Here is a 20,326-nt window from a genome sequence, read left to right on the forward strand (position 1 = left end):
CCCTAAAGCCACCTGCAGAAGCAGGGGGGTTTTGTGCAGGGAAGGTGGCATCAGAGCAGCAGGTGTTTAGCAGGCAGTGAGGGCAGGGAGAGGAGGCGTCTCTGAAGGAAAGCAGCGTGGATTCAGATAAATGGATGTACTAGAGCCAGAAGGATGTGTGAGCTTCTCCTGGAGAGTTTCCAAGATGTCTTGCTGAATAAAGGAAACCGCTGGTCTTCTATTTAATCCCAAGTGGTCTGTCTGACATTTGCCACTATTGCCTCAGTGTGTTGCTGAGGTTGGAGTCTGGAAAGGCTGTGATTGTCCCACCTCAGAAAGCTGGCAAAGGAGTCTCCTAAGGCCACAGTTTTATGGGGTTTTTTTTCAGTGGTTGCTTGCAAAATGCTTTCTGTGGAAAAGTTTCCATAGAAGTAGTGGTGCCTGAGGAGAATGCAGGGTTGCAATCCTGCAAACTGAAATGTTCAGTGAACTGAACAATGGAATTAGCAGCCCCTTGTAAAAATCCAAATTTTAGTATTGCCTGAGGAATGGGGAAGGGCCTATTCCTAGAGAGCAATATTAATGGAAATAAATTGAGTGGAGGTGGAAGATTGGTTTTATGCCAAAATAGTGGGAATTGGGATAGATCTGGGAGGAAGGGAGGGAGGTAGAGAGAACACATCAGTGTTTGGATGATGGTGAGTACAAAAGAAATGGTTACAGTTGTGATTTGGGAGAATGAGTGATGGTGTTTGGGAGCAGAGAGCCAGAGCTCTGTTTCCTGGAGGTGTAGAAGGAAAGCAGGGGTGAGAGGAAAGAGGCTTGATGCTGGTGCAGGGAGAAGGGTTGTGGGTGAGGCTGGCGGGGTCCACGGGAGCCATGGTTTGGTGAGGTGGGTATGTGAGCAGGAAGCTGCAAAGAGCAGTGGGATGGCTGGGATGAAAGGCTAATCCAGAGCATCTCCATCTGCCTGATGGCTTCCTGGAGATGCACTGGCAGTCACAGCCAAGCATTTAAGGTCTGGCACCATGGCCAGGGGTATGCTGGAGGTGACCACTCTTTTCCATGCACAGGCACCTGGAAGGCTGCAGATCAGTGTGCCAAGAAAACAAACCAGCTGCAGAGCTACTGCACTCCATTCCTCTGGCTGACCTTAACTGGCTTTGGAGGAGCAGCGCTTCCCTTTCTACCATCTCTGAGTTAACATATTGCATGGGCTGGAGGAAATAAACAGTGCTGCTGATGCTGTGTAATGACCCCATCTCCAGGCTGACTCCACCTTGGCTCATTACGGGCTCCACCTTGCAAAACTGATGTCTCAACTTTTGGGAAATGACGTCTGATTTGCCACACGTCTCCTCAGAGCGGACCAGCTTTAAGATCCTGACCTCCGGAGTTCCCATAAACTCCATCCTGGGATTTGGCAGTAATGCTGCAGGAGGATTTTGTCGGAGTTATGCAGGGCTGGACATGCAGGGAGCAGGGCTGGATGTGTGGGGAGTGTGGCAGGATGGGAGGATGCGTGGCTGAGTGATGATGGTGAAGGTCCTTCCTTCCTTCCTTCCAGCTCAGGAAAGAGCTACCGCCCCGGCGGAGGCTAGAGGGTGCTGTGCTGCAGGGAATGGGTGTCCTCCTCCTTCCCTGTTCAGCATCCCTTCAGAGCCAGGTAGAAATTTGCAGGAAATGCTGCCTCTGAGCTGGGATGAAAACTAAGGTGCTGGCTGGAGTTACGAACAACCTCCAGGGCTTTTTTTCATACCAGAATAGTTCATTAGTTCATTATTTAGCACCCAGAAGGTGACATACAGAAAGGAAGGGTGGCTTTTCTCAGATGGGTGTAAAAACAAAAAGTGGGTAAAAGGAGTGAGAAAATGAAGAACAGCTCAGAAGATAAGGAAGCTGAGGGGAATCAAAGCAGAGAATAGGAGGATGAAGAAAGAAAATAAAAGGCTAAAGAAAGAAAATAGAAGATGAAACTAATGCAAAGAATCACATCCACTGCTGTGTCTAATTAAGGGCTTCAGATCTGCTGAATGATGAAAGGGAGATTTACTTGGGAGAAAAATAAAGGAGCACTTCTTGCTTGCGGCAGCTGAGGCTGCAAAGCCCCTGGCTGATGGGGCAGGATCAGCTCCTGTTTACCCAGCTGAGGTGTGGCTAATCCTGAGCACCACAAAGAGCCGAGCTGAGGAGTGAGAAGAGGCCGGGGGGAGACAGGAGACAGGGCTGTGTTTGTACAGCAGCTGACAGGCAGCTGCAAGCCCAGGCAAAAACAGGACATGCTCCTGAACAAGCGGCTCTGTGAGCTGAGGGCTGCTCTCTGGAAAGCCTGCCAGGAACCACAGGCAGCAGGAGCAAACGTGCCTCCTGCGTGGGGCTGCACGTGCTCTGCAAAACACAGCCCTGCCGCCCGGCCTGCGGCTGGGGGTCACTGTCCTCACAGCTGGCAGAGCTGCTCTCCTCTCCCTGCCTGCAGCAGGCGGGGCAGATGTGCCGGCATAGCTGGAGCAGGAGGAAGCACAGGTAGATATGTTCTTATGTTCTCAGGTCTTGTAGAAAACAACCTACCAAGAGGGAGAAGATGGAGGCAGAGAACAGAGGAGGAAGACTGCAAATAAGCCCCATTCACAGCTAAAGGGACTGCACCTCCCTCTGGGCTGTGGGGAGGTTCTGGGGTTCTTTCAGGTGAGTGGTGTGTACAGCACAGTGTCAAGAAGCCAGCCCTGCTCACAGAAATGAGCCACATCAGATCTTGATGCAGGTGGCCTCCATTCTGTTTTCTACCTCATTCCTGAAGTGGATTAGCAAGGAGTGGAAGAGAGCTTCCTAAATTGGACGCAGATTACCACACAAGCCCCTAATAACTGCTCTGGCCCCACCACACGTGCCAAAGGAGGTGCTGGGGCTGCATCCATAGGTCCCTGGGGGACATCTAAAAGAGGTACAACCAACCTGGCCCAAAGCATGGACCAAAGGGAATGCTGTGGTAAGCTGCAAAGCCCCATTAGGAGCTTGAGGGGCTGTTGAACCCACATGTTTTCACTCTGTGTCTACTCTGGATGTCTACAGCAAGATTCACTGCTTTTCCTGCTGGGGCTGTCAGGGCAGCAACCTGTTGCCAGCTGGGGACATGTAGAGGGACTCAGCACTGGAGCTGCAGCTGCTTCACTCTCCAAGAACACTGGATGAATGCAGAATAGGTGGGATCTACTATTATTAACTCATCTGCGGGGCAGAACAAGGAGGTGAGAGGGAAAGTGAAATGTGAAAATGCCTGGAGGGGGAGTTGATGGCAGAAGGCAAATGGGTTCACGCTCTAATAAAGGCTCTGCTGGAGGCTGGACAAAGTAGTTGGTGTGATGGGAGATCCCACTGAGAAGGAGGGGTGATTGCAGAGGACATATGGAGTATGACTAACAGTGCCTGCTGTAAAAACATGTTGGTATAAACCTCCTGGCAGGGAGGGAGAAATACTTGGGAGTCTTTACAGGGGTCACACAACTAAGCGCTAGGAAAGATCCCTTGGAGGAAATGTGTGAAGCAGGTAGGGGAGATGGGTGGGTACCCCTGCCCATCAGCCCACTCTTGTTTCTTCTAGGGAGCTCTTCACTGCTCCAAACAGTGTGTATGGGAACTCTGTGGAGACATCTGTGGATGTGCAGAGCTATCAGCTGGCTCCTTGCCTGGAAGTTGTTGTCGCTGCTGAGAAAGGAGGTAGCACAGCTCTAGGCAGAGTGCTTGGAGAGGACACAGCTGCCTGGCCATCCCGTGGCATGCCCTGCTCCAGCCTCGTGTCCCCTTGGGTGCGTGCTGCCCCTGGGACTGGCTACGTGCGCTTCTCCATGATGGGGCTGGACACCCTGACCGGGCAAGAGCCCGGTGAGACCGTGGCGATGGCTCTGACAGATGGCTTTCATTGAGGACACATGGCTGGCTTGGAGTTTGTTTTTATTTCCTTTTGAGGGAAGGAGGAGCCATGGCAGAGGAGTAGCTGAGCCGGCTCTCCTGGACACAGAGCGCGGTGCCAAACGAGCTCTTGCTGCGGTTTCCGCTGTGGCTCTGGAGGCTGCAGCCCAAGGGGCAGGAAGTGGTTGAGAAGGAGCTTCAACTGGTGTGCCAGCAGTGCAGGATCGATCCTGGGTGGGAGAGAGACAGAATCATAAGGGGAAGGCTCTGATGGTCACAGGATGAGTGGGATGTTTGGGTCTTTGCCAGCACAGGAGCTCCTGCAGCAGCTCCAGCCGAAGGCGCCGGTCACCAGGAACTTCCTTCCAGAGCAGAGGTCTTACAGGAGCCAACATCCTGCATCAGTGGTCACCAGTCCCTCCACTTAGGGGCACAAGTGGCTCCAGGTGGCCTCTGAGAGCTGCTTTGGCCTGGGGGAACCAAGGGAATAAGGAGCTGCTTTTGAGATGTGATCACCCTGGATTCCCTCACAGGGTCAGGTGTGTGTGTGAGAGAGGGAGGAAGGTGTGCAGGGACCGATGCTTTCCTGCTACATCAGCCATGGTTGTGGTTACTGAAGTGTGTTTTAGAAGGCCACAAATATGCTTCTCTCCAGGAAGAAGAGAATCCTAGAGCTGTGGCAGCTCTGCCCTTGCCTGTCAGATTCTGGGGGATCAGAGCAAGTGGGAGGTATGGAGAGGGTGGGACGGGCAGAGTTCAAACCTTCTTATTATGCTTCGAGATACGGAGATCAAAAGACAACTTCACAAATTAATAAGGCCTCCACCTGGGCAGAGCCTCTCTCGCATGGATGGGCGGGAGGGGAGCGTGCGGTAATGAGCAAACTGCCTCTGCTCCACCAGCCGGTAGGACAGGTTCTGGGCTCTTGCAAACAAACCCTGTGGTCTAGCTCGTTAGAGTTCATTAGTGTTGTTCCATATTCATACAGCATTAGTGCCATCAGGCCCGTGTTTAATCAGACTGTGAGCTTGCCTTAAGCCCTGCAGGCGTTCAGGACCTTCCATGAAGCATGTGCCAGAAGCACATGCACCAAATTGGTGGCTTGAGTAAGGAGAGGTCTTGTGAGCGTGCTAACAGGGTGAGGATCAGAAACCTGCCACAGAAACCCGGGTTATCAGAGGGACCTAGATAATAAAGCTATCAAGTACACAATTTAGTGCTTTGTGTCAAGGCAGGAGCTTGCAAAGAGCTTCCTGAAAAAGAACAAAAGAACCATGGTTTATCTTCCTGTGGTATCTGCTCAGTGCTCAGGCTGCTTGAAGCTTCTAATCCATCAGGGATTAAGCACCCTGGTGTACCGGAGTGTGGGCTGGTGTTACAGGTTGGTGCTCCCAAGCAACAGGCTACAGAGGGACGTGGACTGTGCCCTGTCTGTCCTGGGCAGTGCTCTGAGATGAGCACCACAGGGAGCCACCACCACAAAGGGCTTTAATCCTGGCCTGAGGTCGATGCTAATCCATCATCAGTGAGGAGACAGGTATTTCCCAGGGTAATTCCTGCTGTAGCATTTACAAACGACCTTAGGAAGCGGTGCTGTTACCACTGGTTGATGAGGCCATGTGTGTTAAGAGGCCAAGCCTGCATGTCTAGCTTTTGGATGGACAAAATAAACGGAGATATGTCCTTCCCTCCAGCCCTTCCAGCCCTTGGTTTCCAATCTGCCAAATGAAGATGAAGGCAACACCTTTTCTGCTGGAGATAAGCATGGATAAATCCTTAAAGACTGCAAAGGATTCAGAGAGGAGGGTTATATAAAGGTGCTTATATTAAGTACCTTACACAGACACACCAGCTCTAAGCTGGGTATAATCTTGTTTATTTAGGTTAGAGCAAAGGACTTGAAGTTAAACTGGCTGGAATCTCATCTGAGCTCCGGCAAGATCAGCAGCGGGCAGCAGAGCAAAACCAGGAGATGGTGCTGCCCTTTGCCTTCTTTCTTTCAAATCAGAAAGTTTTAGATATCCTGAAGGGCTCTCAGTAGCCTTTAGGAGCTTTCCATGCCCCAGCACTATTCAGTATCTAGGTTTTTTGATTAGTCCTGAGGTTCTTAATTCCTAAACAGTAGCATCCCTAAAGTGTACAGCCTGTGTTTAAAGAAGCTGTCACCCTTTTGGTGGAAAGGGCAGAGAGTCTGGAAGCCTTTTGTTCCTCAAGAAACTAAACAGAGAAGTCTGGCTACATGCAAGGATTGTCCCAGCCAGTGGATGTCTTGGGCAGCTGTTGGAAACCTCGTGCTGGTAGGCCAGTGGGCAGTGACGCTGGCTGGGGCTGCAGGAGGTTAGAGTTGCTGGCATAAGCCCTTGGTTATCCTGTTAGAGGGATTAAGAGCAGACTGGGGTTTAATCCACTGCTGTGGTGCCACAGATCATTTCTCCTTCCCACTCAGAGTGGCTAACACGTGTGGCAGGATGGGAGGCTTGATCCCACGTGGCAGGAAACTTTCCCAGGACCTGTGTTGTGGCCTGAACCACAACTTTGAACTCTTTAAGAGTCGTGCCTGCGAAGGATGAGGGCTACCTCTGCCAGGGATTTTTTTGGGGCTCTCAAAACTGGGGTGGGAGTGGAAAAACCACGTTGCAAGGAGTGTTGTGGGAGCGTTTTGGGTGGGGAATCCCTCTGGGGTGTAACAGCTGACTTTTGAGATAGACCTAAGCCAGTGAACTCCTTTACAAATCAGATAGTTGAAACAATAGGAGCTGCTACCCAAAACAAGATCCATTCAAGGGCTGAGCAGGGGGTGGAGGGGCATCTTTGCTACCTGATTGTGGTGGGGAGAGGTCCTGTGAGTTTCTGAGAGGGAGTGGAGGGAAGGAACATGAAACTGTGCTGATACCAAAGCTGTCACTGCACAATCATCAGCCATGAGACGTGCCCTGGTCAGTTTTATGGCAGATGGGGAGGCTTTATGCTTGGGCAAGGGATCACCTCTGCATTGTTCACAGGAAAATACCTTTGTATAAGTTGGAAAATAAATAGGATTGCATCAGAGAAATGCATGCCCCCCATCTTCACCTATTTTCCTCTTTATCACCCCAGCTACGGGAGCCAGGCTATCTGCTATCAGCACAGCTTGGAAAGGGTTACGCACAGCAGAATCTGGCAGATCTCTGCGCAGAAGAAACCAAACCCAGTGGTAAATACTGCAATAGCAAGGCCTAAGTAGTCCCTGCAGAAGGGAGTGAAATTATGCCTGACCTTTGACCTACCCAACTCTTTCAAGTAGAGCCATCCCTTGCAGAAACTTGGCGGCTGTAGGAGCCCGGGCGTGGTGTTTGCCTGTGGGAGCTGTCTCTGTTCCTCGTTTGTTCCCTGTCCTTGACAGGTTGTTCCTCTCTCTTCTCTGCCGCCCATGCCCAGAGCTTCCCTCTGCCCGCTGGAACAGCAGAGACACTTCCCAAGTGTAATTTCTCGTGGGATGCCCCTCTCCATCGCATCATTCAAAGGGCCACCGGAACTTGCAAGCAGCACTGTCCCTGTGGAGAACATTGCTCCATCTGGCCTCCACAACTCGCTTTTTAATATCCTTTCCCATGCACGCTCCTAGGACATTGGCATTCATGCCTCTGGGGACAGAAACAAAACATTTTGCTTTCTGTTTTTAGAGAGGCTGATGCTTTTTCTCCAGCTCCCTCTGGGTCTTGCATTCTCTCTGACACTAATCCAGGCAGTAGCCCCTCAAAAGGCAGAACAAACACCCTTGTCCTAGTTGCTTGTGCACAGCCCTGGGAATCTTGCCCTGAGCTCTCCTCCTCCTGACCTTGTTTTCCTCAGAGCACCACAGCAGTAATTACCCTGAGGTTGAAGGGTTATTCGAAAGCAAGTGCTGTGTCTTGTGTGCTTCTTCCTTTCCAGCTGTTGTTTCTCCCTACACTGGAGTTAAACTCTACCTGGAGTTTTCTTTGTGTTGTTACTAATTTAGGGAAACACCAGCAGCGAGGGTGGTGCGTGTGGGTGGGAATACGTGTCCAGTTCCATGTGTTTCTCATTCTCTGGTGCCCTAAGAAGTCACTCGTGCAGTGGGGCAGCTGGACCTGCTACTGGGTCTCTCCCTAGGATGCTGCTTGTGCTCTGGGTGCTCTCATGGGCACTGCATCTGACAAAAGCATTAGCTGGACGCTGGAGTGGAGGTGGGAAGACTGGTCAAAGTGCATGGCATGCAGCTGGACTGCCCAGCTCACGGATGGCTGGGTGGCTGCATTGCCAAAGGCAGAAATGTAGCAACACTCAGCCAGAGTCAACACATAAATATGAGCAGCCCAAGTGTCTGAGGTGGGTTAGTTAATGCTGAAATGGAGGGTTTTGCAAGAAGAGATAAAATCAGCTTCACCTTTAGGAGGAGGAGAGTTTGGAGTGGATTTCCATGACAGGATCAAATGATCCAGCATTCCTGTGCTGCTGCAATGCTCTTTTCCAAAGAATTTACTGCTGAATATGGATTTAGCCTGAATATGCTTTAGCCTTCCAGGGCTAAATATGTTTTTGCCTTCCAGGCCAGAGCTCCCCACAGGGCACCAGCTCCTCTCAAGAGCGTGGCTAGGCTTTTCCAGCTCTTGGTGGCCAGGCACAACTCAAAAAGGAGCTAGTTTGTGGCCAAACCAGTGGAGCTGTGGTGCAGTGCTTTGGGCAGAAAGCTGTTATGTCACTCCCAATCCCTTTCACATATTTGCTGGACCAGGCTACAAGCTGATTTCCTTGATGCTAGTTAGGAGGCATTTGGGAAAACCCCATGGCACTGGCACGCTGGATGACAAGGATAGCACAGGGCACTTGTGTTCACTGTCCATCGGAGGGGAAGCCCTCTCCAGCTTTCGTACCACCCAGGGAGAGAAAAGTGGGGTTTGTGCTGCAAAACAGCTCTCCCTTTGCCAAGTGCTGGCAGCCCCCAGTACATTCCGGTCCAACTCTGCACCCTCTGCCTGCCAGCCAGGGCCAGGAGCCATGGGCACTGCCAGGCTCGGGAAGTCCCTACCCGCCCCCCGAGGGCCAAGATCTGGCACGGGGTGAGCCAGCGGTACCCCTCACTGCAGCATCATCAGCGTGGCCGTGGCGGCTCTCACTTCCAGAGACACCTTGGCTGCCTTGCGGCCGTACCCGCCGTGCTGCCGGCCTCCCGGGGGCGCGGACCCTCGGCCGGGCTGCTCCCCGCCGGCGGGGCCGGTCCCGCCCCGGGGGCGGGCGGCGGAGCACGTGGGGCCGCGCCGGGCCGGGCTGAGTCACTGCCCGCCCCGAGCCCCGCGGCGGAGCCGAGCCGAGCGGAGCCGAGCGCAGCGGAGCGGCTCGGGGGGAGCGCACGGCGCGGCTCGGGACGCGACATGAGTGCGGCCAGCGTGTTTCGGGGGCTGCTCGCCGTGGCGGTGGCGTTCCCGCTGCTGCTGGTCGTGTCCGGTGAGTGCCGGGGGGACGGAGTGCCGGGGAGCAGGGCTGCCGGGGAACCGGGGAGCAGGAGTGCCGGGGAGCCGGGATTCCGGGGATCTGGGCTGCCGGGGAACCAGAGCTCGGGGGATCCGGGGTGCAGGGAAACCTGGGTGCCAGGGAGGCTGGAACGCTGTGGATCCGGAGCGGTGGGGATTTGGAGTCCAGGGCTGTCCGGTGTGCAGGGATTCCGGGGTGCAGGGCAGCCAGAGTGCAGAGAATCTGGAGTGCAGGGTTGCCTGGTGTGCAGGAGATCCGCGGTGCAGGAGAGGGTGAGTTTCGGGGGATCCAGAATACCGGGGAGCCCGGAATGCTGGGGGTGTGGAGTGCGAGGGACCCGGGGCGCAGGGGTGTAGGCGGTGTGTGTAGGGGTTGTCTGGTCAGTAGGGAAACCCGAGATGCCAGGGATCCGCGGGGCCGGGGATCCGGGACGTGTAGCGAGAGGACCTGGGGGTGCAGGGTGGGTGGGTCCAGGCTGCGGTGCGGGTCGCAGGGTGGGAAAGCGTGCAGCCCCAGGGCTGCTGCTGCCGGAGCGGATGGTCTCGGGTCCATGGCCCCGTCCCTTCTTCCGAGGCGGGAGTCTCTCAGGCGGGCTGTCCTGTGCTTTCAGGCTCAGATAACCGTGCTCGCAATGTAAACAGCGTCCCTGGGACCGCCTGGTACGCGCCCAGCTGGCCTGGCCAGGGCAACCCCGGGGAGTAGCAGCTTCATCATAACCCCGCGGCTCATGCCTGGGGCGCTTGGCTCCGAAAGGGATGGACCAGACCAGGGAAAAGGGGGGCAAAGCCTAAGTGCAGGCTCCAGGTCAGGGACAAAGGGCAGCAGGAAGGGGTGAGGAAGGCCCTGTTTGTGTTTGCTCTCCCTGGATGGCTGAGGTGCCCTTTTTGCCCTCCCGAGACCTGACTTCCCCCAACCCCGCTGGGATGAGCTGTCCCAGTATTCGGAGGATATTATTTTTGCCTCCCAGCCAGCCTGTGGGCTCATATAAGCAAACATTTCCAAAAGTGGTGGTTGATCTTTGTTGCCTTGGTTCCTGAGTGTTCAGCCTGTGACAGCTCTGTCCTTGACTGGAGAAAAATGCGTGTGTGGAGGATGGAGATGCTGAACAGCTCTGAAAGGAGGCCTGAAACAGCCCAGAAACAGGAGCATCCAAAACTGCTTTCTACAGTGGAAAAAGTGACCTGTGCGCCTCACTGCTAGGCAGGGGGCTGGCTACCAACACCCACCATGGAAGGGATTATTCCTGTGAGGGGATAAAAGGGAGTCCAGTTACTTGCAATAACTGAAGTATAAAACTTGGACCCCTCCTGCCCCAGCCCTGGGAGGAGACCTTGCTGCTTTGCTGCCATGTCACACTCCAGACGATCCTGTGCTGGAGGCAGCACTGATGCTGGGGAGCATCAGTGTTCCTTGACACTCTGTGCCTGGGGAAGCAGCCATCTCCCACCGCTGAACAGGAGTAGCTCAGTCTGTGCAGCCTTGACTGGCTGCTGGGAGGGATCCATGGGATGGGGTGGAGGGATGTGCCCAAGACCTGCGGAGGGGTGGAGGGCCGTGGAGCAAAGGCATCCCCACTATCAGCAGGAGCCCTCTCCTCCCATGCTGTAGCTCATGGCAGCGCATTGATGGAGCATGAGGTCATGCAGAACAGGCTGGGCAGCGCAGGCAGTGATTTGAACTGGTGCCCAGGTTTTTCTGCCTCCTGAGGCTGGGCTAAGGGAGTCACAGCATCCTTATGGAAACCTCCACCTGATGCTGGCCTGCCTGCCACCAGTGTGTACCCTACACATGTGGAGTGTCAGGAAGAGTAGGATTAACTCGAAGGAGTCCTGCTATTAAAGGACTAATGAGTAGGAGCTCACAGAGCAGTAGCTTAGGCAAATGAGAACTGCGTTGTTTTGTGTTGTCTGGGCAGTGAGCCCACAGCTCATCAACTTCCACCTTCTCCAGGTCATGCAGGTAGGGAAGGGTTATTCCTAGGTCTTCACCTGGGTTCAGCCCTTGTTCTGGCTTCTGCAGCGTAGCAGAGAAATGCCTAGTATCAAGGGATGTGCTGTCCTGTTTGACGAGGAGTTACTGAGGTTTTCAACCAGTCCTGTGTAAATCTGGTCTAGGTTTACAGAATGTTGCTGCCTTGCAGCTTTTAGGCAGAATAAATTGAGGGTGGGAGGAATTTCAGCCCAGCTTTTACAATCTGATTCAGCCCTGCAATGGAGTGTAGAAGGCTGGAGGGTGCAGTGGGTTGACATCATTCACTTCCCTCCTCAACCAGAGACAGGGTGGGGAAAAGAAAGAAAAGATCCAGAGCGGGTCCTTCCCATGGGCTGCAGTTATTCATTAACTGCTCTGGTGTGGGTCCTTTCCATGAGATACAGTCCATGAAGAAGAGACTGCTTCAGCCTGGAGTCATCTGGGGGCTGCAATATCTGCTTCCCCATGGTCCTCCACAGGCTTCAGGGAGACAGATCTTCTCCATGGGCTGCAGTAGAATCCCTGCTCCTGCACCTGGATCACTTCCTTTCCCTCCTTATTCTCTGCTGGGGGTGTGTTGCAGGGCTGTTTTCTCACTCCTCTTCTACAGCTGCTGCCCAGTGTTTTTACTTTATCTTGCATGCATTATCACAGAAGCTGTGCTGGTGATGGACTCCAGCTTTGAGCAGCAGAGGGACTGTTTTGGCATTGGCTGGGACTGGCTGTCTCCAGCATGGGAGCAGCTCCTGTTGTCTTCTTGCTGAGCCACCTTTGCAGTCTCCTGCCACCACCACCTCGCCCCATAAACCCTACACCGTGGCAGATGCTGGAGATGGATGAACAGGCAGGGAAGATGGTGCAGCCCCACCAGCTCCCTGGGGGAACCTGCCTGTGAGCCAGGGCTGCCTTGTGGGAGCTGCTCGGAGAATGATGGAGGTCTGGCAGGCGTCCTGCAGAGATGGACCTTGTGCTTCCTCCTTGCCTGACTCCAGCGTCTGGGAACTGAGGAATGCGAGCTCCCCCTACAATGATTTTTTTTTGGTGTCCTAACAAGTACAAACTTATATTAGCAAAACCCAGCAACAGCACCAGCCCCATTCCCTTGAATCATTCTGTCCTTCTCGTGCCTGAGTGGGCCCCAGCCTGGCCACTCACATTTCCCAGCCAAGTGTCAAAAACATTTAAAGCACCAAAGCCTGGGTTTTCCCTGTCTTCATTTTGTCATATAGTGTCTATTCAACCTCTTTTTTGATGTGCCAGTGCGAGGCAGGTCCTTGCTGCTGGTTATGCTCCCAGTCTCAACCATTGCTTTGGAATGCCAGCAGCCTTGTGCAAGGTCCAGCAGCCTGTCCTTGCCAGGTGCTCCCTTCCCTGTGGGGATTGCAGCAGGCCAGTTCCTGCTGTTGGGCTGGGATGCCTTTGTGTGCATGGGGCTCTGGTGGATGGCCACCTTAGGGATGGCTTGCAGTGACACCTGGCTTTACTTCCAGGTGACTTCTGTGATGTGAACCACTGTCAGAATGGGGGCACCTGCCTGACTGGGATTAATGAGGCCCCCTTCTTCTGCATCTGCCCTGAGGGCTATGTTGGGATTGACTGCAATGAGACGGAAAAAGGTGAGGAGCTGACCCTTTCCCAGGTGCTCCCCTTGTCCTGGCCCTGCACCACTGTCCCTGGGGTTCAGCCCTTCTGATGGCTGATGGACACATTGAGCACAGATCTGAGTAGGGATATGGTGATGGGATGCACTTGAGGGTAATGCAATGTCTGTGGAGAGTGGAAGCCCACTGGATGCTCTTATTTTCCACTTGTGCCTATATTACAGTTGTTTTTCCCTTTCCCCAGGGCCCTGCCACCCCAATCCTTGCCACAACAATGGTGAGTGCCAGCTTGTCCCAAACCGGGGTGACGTCTTCTCTGACTACATCTGCAAGTGCCCTGAGGGGTACGATGGGGTGCACTGCCAGAACAGTGAGTACAGCGGGGGCAGGCTGGGGAAGCTTGTCCACTGACAGCTTGGGGACCCCTCAAGTGACAACTAGAGGCTGTGAGGCAGCTGTGACTGTGGGGGGCACCAGGCTTACAGGGATCATGGGCTATTTTGGAGCTTGCAGGGTGGAGGGAAGGACTATGGTGTGGGCACAGGTTATGTCTGAACCTTGCTCTCCATCTCTGGAGGAACTTGGTGCCTCAACTAATAACACATGGGGTGCCTCAAGGCTCAGCCTGCTCCATGAGGCTCCCAGCCTTGATGTGACCGTGTGTCCTGGTGCACCTGCATGGCTGCACTCTGTGGGGACACGGCATAGATGGATCCTTGGGTTAGAGCTTCAACCTGTGCCACCCTCTCTTCAGGGACCCTGGCATGGCTCTTGTTCAGGGGATGCCTCCCCCTGCTCTTGTTGCACTGAGTGAGGGGTCTCCTCTCTGGGGCTGGTTTTGGGATTGCCTCCTGAGCTCCTCCCCTCTCTCTCCCAGACAAGAACGAGTGCTCCTCCCAGCCTTGCAAAAATGGAGGCACTTGCCTGGACCTGGATGGTGACTACACCTGCAAGTGTCCTTCTCCATTCTTGGGGAAGACCTGCCACAGCCGTAAGTCTTTGGCAGCAACTGTACTGAATTCCCTTTCCCTCCTGTTCCCTACTGTCTGTCCCTCATTGCCAGGAGGGATCTCACCAGCTGGTTTAGGGGATCTGGAGGGCAGCTGTGGCTATCCTTGATGCCAGCAGGCCTGGTCCTAATGGAGGGATCATCCTCAGGAAGGTGCTTTCTCCTCTCTGGAGTGCCCTAGGAAGGTCCTTTCTCCTCCAGACCTCTGTGCTGTGAGGGGGACTGATGGATGGTGTGGTTTTGGCTGAGGGATGAGGAGGAGAGGACACCTTGGGGACAGCCAGACCCTAGGGCTGGCCTCCCCCTTTTGTTCTGCCCCCAGACAAGAAACAAATGACCCCTAGTTCTGCTCCCTGATTTCTGTCTCTCTTTGATTCTGATCTCCTCTCTGCCCCCAGGCTGTGCTGTTCTCCTGGGCATGGAAGGAGGAGCCATCTCTGACGCCCAGCTCTCAGCATCCTCTGTCTATTATGGCTTCCTTGGCCTCCAGCGCTGGGGGCCAGAGCTCGCCCGCCTCAACAACCACGGCATCGTCAACGCCTGGACCTCCAGCAACTACGACAAGAGCCCCTGGATCCAGGTACCTGTGGCAGGGCTGGAATGCCAGCACAGAGAGCAGCCCAGCAGCCATGGCTGGTCTAGCAGTGCTGCTGTTATGCAGTTTCACTGCTCCTGGTGGCAAGTGTGGGACTAAATTGCTGCATCAAGCTGCCACCCAGGGGTATCTTGGGATATGCCTGGAGGAGGGAAGTCCATTGGAGGAAGGTGGGACATGGGTTGATGATCCCCCTTGCTCTGCCTACCTTGGGATGTTGTCACGATCCGTGATGCAAGGCTGGAGGGATGGAGGGCTTCTTCCTCAAGGGAGTTCCAGCACCCTGGGCAGCCTCTTTCCTTGTCCCAGTGCCCACCCTCCCACCAGACTTGGTGATCCTGGTGGGTGCAAGGGCTGTGCACCCCATCCTCACTGCACCCCACTCATCCTCTTCTCCCCTGCACAGGCCAACCTGCTGCGGAAGATGCGGCTGAGCGGGATCATCACGCAGGGCGCGCGCCGTGTGGGGCAGCAGGAGTTTGTCCGTGCCTACAAAGTCGCCTACAGCCTCGATGGGAGGGAGTTCACCTTCTTCAAGGATGAGAAAAAGGATGTAGACAAGGTGGGCCGTGACGCTCTGGGTAGGGGATGTCCCAGCTCCCCCCATGGTGCTGTGGGTGCTGGAGTGGCTGTGAGCTGCATCCCTGTGTGTGGGAAAGTGCTTCTGACCTGGGGCAAAGCTGCGTTGGGAACCGATGGGAACTCTCCTGGCAGGGAGATGGCACAGGCGGTTCCAGTGCCAAGCAATACTCCCTGCCTCTGTTTAATTGACCATAATAAGCATGACCAAAGAAGCAGCACTGCCTTATTTAGGTCATTCAGATAGCATCTTTATCACTGACACCCTGTGGGAACTGGGCTTGGTCTGGGAGTGCTACTGAGCAGCCTGGGTAGCTCAGTGTTGTGTCTGCAGCAAGCACCAGCTGACAGTGTCTCTCAAAGTGGGAATACTTATGGATTGCCTACTCTCCACTTGCATTTCTTCATGGCAAGTGTCTCCTGCTGGCTTTCTGAGCATCCAGGAATTGGTTGGGAGTATTTGCTTTGCTTTAAAAAAAATAGAAAAATTCCTCTTGTTTCTGCAGCAGTGGAAAAAGTGCGTGAAAGGCAATTTCATTCTATTTATTATGTTGAAAAGGAAGAAGTGAGCCACCTCTGTGCTTGTCATGATTTGAGGAGCATTGTGGTAGTGGGAGTGGGTGTTGCTGCATGTGTGGGGGTGAGGACGAAGCAGGGAATGTTGCAAAGCTCTGTTGGGAGTGTTGGAGCTCCTCCAAGGTCCTGCACTGTTCCAGGGCACAAAACCAGAGCCCAGATTCCCCCCCCCTCTGTGCTCCTTTGCCATTGGCAGTGCCAAGATCTCTCTGTCTGCTGTGCAAGGGATTTGCTGCAAGAGACTGTGGGGGAGCTGGGACACTGAACCCTGGTCGCTGCTGCAGGTTTTTGAGGGGAACGTGGACTATGGCACCATGCGGACCAACATGTTCAACCCTCCCATCACGGCCCAGTTCATCCGCATCTACCCCGTGATGTGCCGCCGCGCCTGCACGCTGCGCTTCGAGCTCATCGGCTGCGAGATGAACGGTAAATGCCCCACGGTGCTGTCCCCTCCCGGGGGCTGCAGGGCAGGGCTGACATGGGCAGGGCATCACCCCTTGGCCTGCTTCTGATCCCTCGGGACGGGGGATTTGTCAGTGCTTGTTTTTCCTCACGCTGGTGCCTGGGAATGCTCGGGGGTGCGTTTGGGGAGCAGAAGCCGTTAATCCCATGGGCTCAGCCAGCGCGAGCTGCGTTCTCACGCTGCTAGCACCTTCCCAAGCCAGGGGTTTTTACTGTGCCTCCTCCCCGTCGGAGCTGTGAACCCGCTGCTTTTCCTGCTGGAGAGCGTGAAACGCAGCAGAGGATCAAAATCCTCTGGGAAATGTAAGGGATCATCAGCCTGAGCCCTTTCCCCGTGCCTCCTGCATTCCTCCTGCAGCACATCCCTGGGAACTGAGTGGGACTTGCGTGTCAGTGTGGGAGTGGGAGGCTGTGGGTGCTTGGGTCCTGTCCTGCTGCTGCGTGGGTGTGGTGCCATCCGTGCTTTTGGCTGGGGATATCTTTGCGTTGCTCTTTCCACATCCTTCTCTGCTTCCTGCCAGAGCTTTCTGTATTCCAGGGCTGGGCTGGGCTGGGCTGTGGGAGCATCCACTCATCCCTGCAGCAGGAGGCACTGTGAGCCAGGGAATAGCTGGGAGCTAAAAATCCCGGGAAAACACCGCCCTGCTCATCTGCTGAGCATTTCCCTGCCTGGCCCTGGTGCTGCTCTGGGCAGTGGAATGAGAACGTGGGGATGGCTTCTGACAGGTCTGCGGGGTTGTGCTTGCAGCGGTGCTGTTGTCTCTTTCCTTTTCACTGCCTGTGTAAACTGTTGTGTTACAGTGTATTTCAACACGGCAGGTTGCTCGGAGCCTCTGGGCATGAAATCCCGCCTCATCTCTGACCAGCAGATCACAGCCTCCAGTGTCTTCAAGACCTGGGGCATCGATGCCTTTACCTGGCACCCTCATTACGCTCGCCTGGACATGACGGGCAAAACCAACGCCTGGACAGCCCTGAACAACGACCAGTCTGAGTGGCTGCAGGTGGGTTTCTGGTCTCTGTAATCTCACGTCTCCTCACCAGCTCCTCAGCTGTGCCTAGGGCCACCTCCTGTTTCAGGGTAGCTGGAACAGCTGGCTTGGTGTGACCAGAGCCTTGGGCAGGTCAGGATGGGACCACAGCCACTGGTTTTATCAGCAGTCCTGGGACTCTGGGTCAGAATCAGCCCATAGGAACAAAGTGGTGCCGTATCTGCACCTTCTTGTGGGGTTCATCAAGCCTGCAGCACCCCAGTTCTGTCTCATCCCCTGAGGAAATGCCATCCCAGCCTGGAGTGACCGTCCCAACACCCTCTAGCTGCTCAGAACACCGTGTTTCTGTTTTGCAGGAAAAAATCAGGCTTGCTTTTCTCTTCTCAGTCTGGAATAGAAACAAATAGTTTTGAAATTTCCTTCTCAGTTTTCTTTGCTCCCCTGTTTTTGTACTTTTCACATGATTCCATGACATAATAGGACAAAGCAGTTTAGATATTTGTCCCACTTTTTATTTGGGAAATGATTAAAAGCAGCTGTCTCACAACTCTAAATAAACCAGCTTATCGAGACATTGGCTGATGACGGGGTCAGGATGACACGCTGAGTTGGGCTATTGCACCACAGGCTGCCTGTTTGTATATATGTGTATAGATTTACATGTACACTAAGGATTTATGTGTATTGTATCGCTGGAATTGCCCTCTATGAGCATGAGAACAGAGCTAAATTGATGAGGCTTTCAGCTCCTTTGGTGGTTTACCCTGTAACGTGCCAGCAGCAGTAAACACAGTGTGGCAGAGTAAAGAGAATAGAAAGCGTCTCGCTTAGAACCCAAATGTCAGATTGTGTTGAACCACATATTTTCTCAGCTAGAATTACTTTCCAGTGGAAATGCATTTCCTCTGTGAATCCTGTATTTTTTTTTTTTTGTGTTGAGATTTTTTGCTGTCCTTCCCACACTGGTGTTTCCGGCAAAAAATGTGGAGGTGGCAGGGGTGGGCAAGGGAACTGAGATAGGTTGTGCCCACTTTTGGTTGCTTTGAGGGATGCTGTGAGTGTTGAAGGATCAGATATTTCACGGTCATGCTTTATGATTTGTCTGGCATTGGCATGGGGGTCAAGAGGTGTTTTCTCCATTCTTGACCCCTGAGGACCAGCTCTTCCTGGCTGCCTCTGGAGCATGAAGGGTGCTGTAGGGTGGGAGCACTGCTCCCACAAGGAGCTGTGACGAGCCTTGTCTCTGCCAGATTGACCTCCGGGACCAGAAGAAGGTGACAGGCATCATCACACAAGGAGCCCGTGACTTCGGGCACATCCAGTATGTGGCAGCTTACAAGGTGGCCTACAGTGACAACGGCACGTCCTGGACCCTGTACCGGGATGCCCAGACAAACAGCACCAAGGTGGGTGGGCAGGGCAAGGCGATTTCCCAGGGCTCAGGCATGCCGTGGTGGGGAGGGATGAGTGGTGGGGCTGAGGTCACAGAGTCACAAAAATATGCTGAGTTGGAAGGTACCCACAAGGATCATTGAGTCCAACTCCTGGCCCTGCACAGGGCACCCCAAGAGTCACACCGTGTGCCTGAGAGTGTTGTTCAAAACCTTCTTGAACTCTGTCAGTCGGTGCTGTGACCGCTGCCCCGGGGTCCTGGCAGCACCGATACTCACCTTTCTCCTCTAGATCTTCCATGGCAACAGTGACAACTACTCTCACAAGAAGAACGTGTTTGATGTGCCCTTCTACGCCCGCTACGTCCGCATCCTGCCCGTGGCCTGGAACAACCGCATCACCCTGCGCGTGGAGCTGCTGGGCTGCGATGAGTAGGCGCGGCGAAGAAGGACGGGGCTGCTCTTCCCCGCTGCCCAGCCTGCACCCTGCCTGCCCCTGCCCACTCCTGCTCTGACCTCACACCCCCCTCTCCACGTCCCCACACTCAGGAGGCGGCCAGGAGGGCTCCCCTGCCCCGCGTTGGTGCTGGGGCTGCAGCACTGCACTTTACGGGGCCCTTGCAGGTGGGATGTGGGGATGGCTCCTGCCCTCTTGCTGCTCCAGCCAGGGCTGAGACCCCCTCCTGCAACTGGGGCTTTCCTGGGGACACCATCCTGCAAATGAGACCTTGCTGGGGGACCCTGTCCCACAACTAGGGCTTGGCTTAATCTTCTCAGCTAAACCTGGGGACAAATTTTCTGCTCCTTGCTTCTGCTTCCAGCAGAGAAGCTGCAGCCAGTGGCAGTCCCTTGCCTGAGCTGTGTCTTGGGGCTCAGCAGTTTTCAGGGTCTTAGGGCAGGCTCCCCTGGCTTGCAGCCTCCACTGTCCCTCCTGCTCCCTGCTTGTCTGCAAGCAGGGGCTGTGAAAATCCTCTGAAAAATCTCAGCTGTTGTCCCCTGCCCGTTTTGCCAGGCCCTGAGTCTCCTTGTCTGCGATGTCAGCACCACATAGTGCGAATGGAGTGGTGAGAGAGCTCCTGTCAAGAGGCACCAGATCCCCACTGATGGTGGCTCTACCTGCTGGGCACTCTGGCAGGTGCCACAGTGAGCATTTTGGTAGGCACTGCCCATTCCCCTTTCTGGGATGCCAGCTCCAGCAGCTTCCCACGTTTCAGCATTGCCACCATCCCCAGCTTACTGCAGTTTGGCGTGCCTGGCCGTCCCTTGTCCTCAGAGCCCAGTGGTGACCAGGGGGACTACGATCTGGTAGAGGGGAGAGTTGGTTTGTAGCCAGAAGGCTGTGAAGAAAAGATGGGAAAGGTGGTAATTAAACCACCCAAATGCAGTGGGCAGAGGGCCGTGCCATGACCCTTTTTGTAACCTGATTTTTTTCCCTTTACACGGGGTGGAGGGGAGCCTCTTGCAACGCTCGAGCCCTCGGGATTAGCAGTAGGAGATGAGTGAGTCCCAGGTGGGAGCACGGGCAGGCTGTCCTAGGCTGGCATGTGAAGCAGCTGTGGGGCTGGGCTGGCAGTGGGTTTGCTTTGGCAAGGGCTGAGGGAGCCCGAGTGGGATGGCAGCGATGGCCCCACTCTGGGGTGTCTCTGACAGTATTAAAACCAGCTGAAACTTTCGGGGGTGTTGGCTTGTCTGATCTGTGCCTCCCCAAAGGCCATCTCCCAAAGCCTGGCTGGTCTGGTGATCCTCCAGGATTCCCTCTTAGCCCCTCGACTCCTCCACTCTGGGGGGTG

At 54.5% G+C, this 20,326-nt stretch overlaps 1 protein-coding gene across 3 annotated transcripts; it reads left to right on the forward strand.

Annotated features, from left to right (window-relative positions):
* The first annotated feature begins 9,106 nt into the window (after positions 1-9,106).
* Positions 9,107-20,208, forward strand: MFGE8 (milk fat globule EGF and factor V/VIII domain containing). 3 transcript variants are annotated; one of them, XM_038147273.1, is made up of 10 exons: positions 9,118-9,330; positions 12,819-12,944; positions 13,174-13,299; positions 13,807-13,920; positions 14,337-14,518; positions 14,940-15,095; positions 15,973-16,117; positions 16,955-17,157; positions 18,396-18,551; positions 18,829-20,208. In XM_038147273.1, the coding sequence occupies exons 1-10, from the start codon at positions 9,258-9,260 to the stop codon at positions 18,970-18,972; spliced, it is 1,425 nt and encodes a 474-aa protein (XP_038003201.1). In that variant the 5' UTR covers positions 9,118-9,257; the 3' UTR covers positions 18,973-20,208. The 3 variants fall into 3 exon arrangements, with proteins under 3 accessions (XP_038003203.1, XP_038003201.1, XP_038003202.1); XM_038147274.1 differs by having other exon boundaries at positions 9,125-9,330; positions 16,973-17,157; XM_038147275.1 differs by lacking the exon at positions 12,819-12,944 and having other exon boundaries at positions 9,107-9,330.
* The last annotated feature ends 118 nt before the right edge of the window (positions 20,209-20,326 follow it).

Source organism: Motacilla alba, chromosome 10 (genome assembly GCF_015832195.1).
Source record: "Motacilla alba alba isolate MOTALB_02 chromosome 10, Motacilla_alba_V1.0_pri, whole genome shotgun sequence".
Lineage (NCBI taxonomy): Eukaryota > Metazoa > Chordata > Aves > Passeriformes > Motacillidae > Motacilla > Motacilla alba.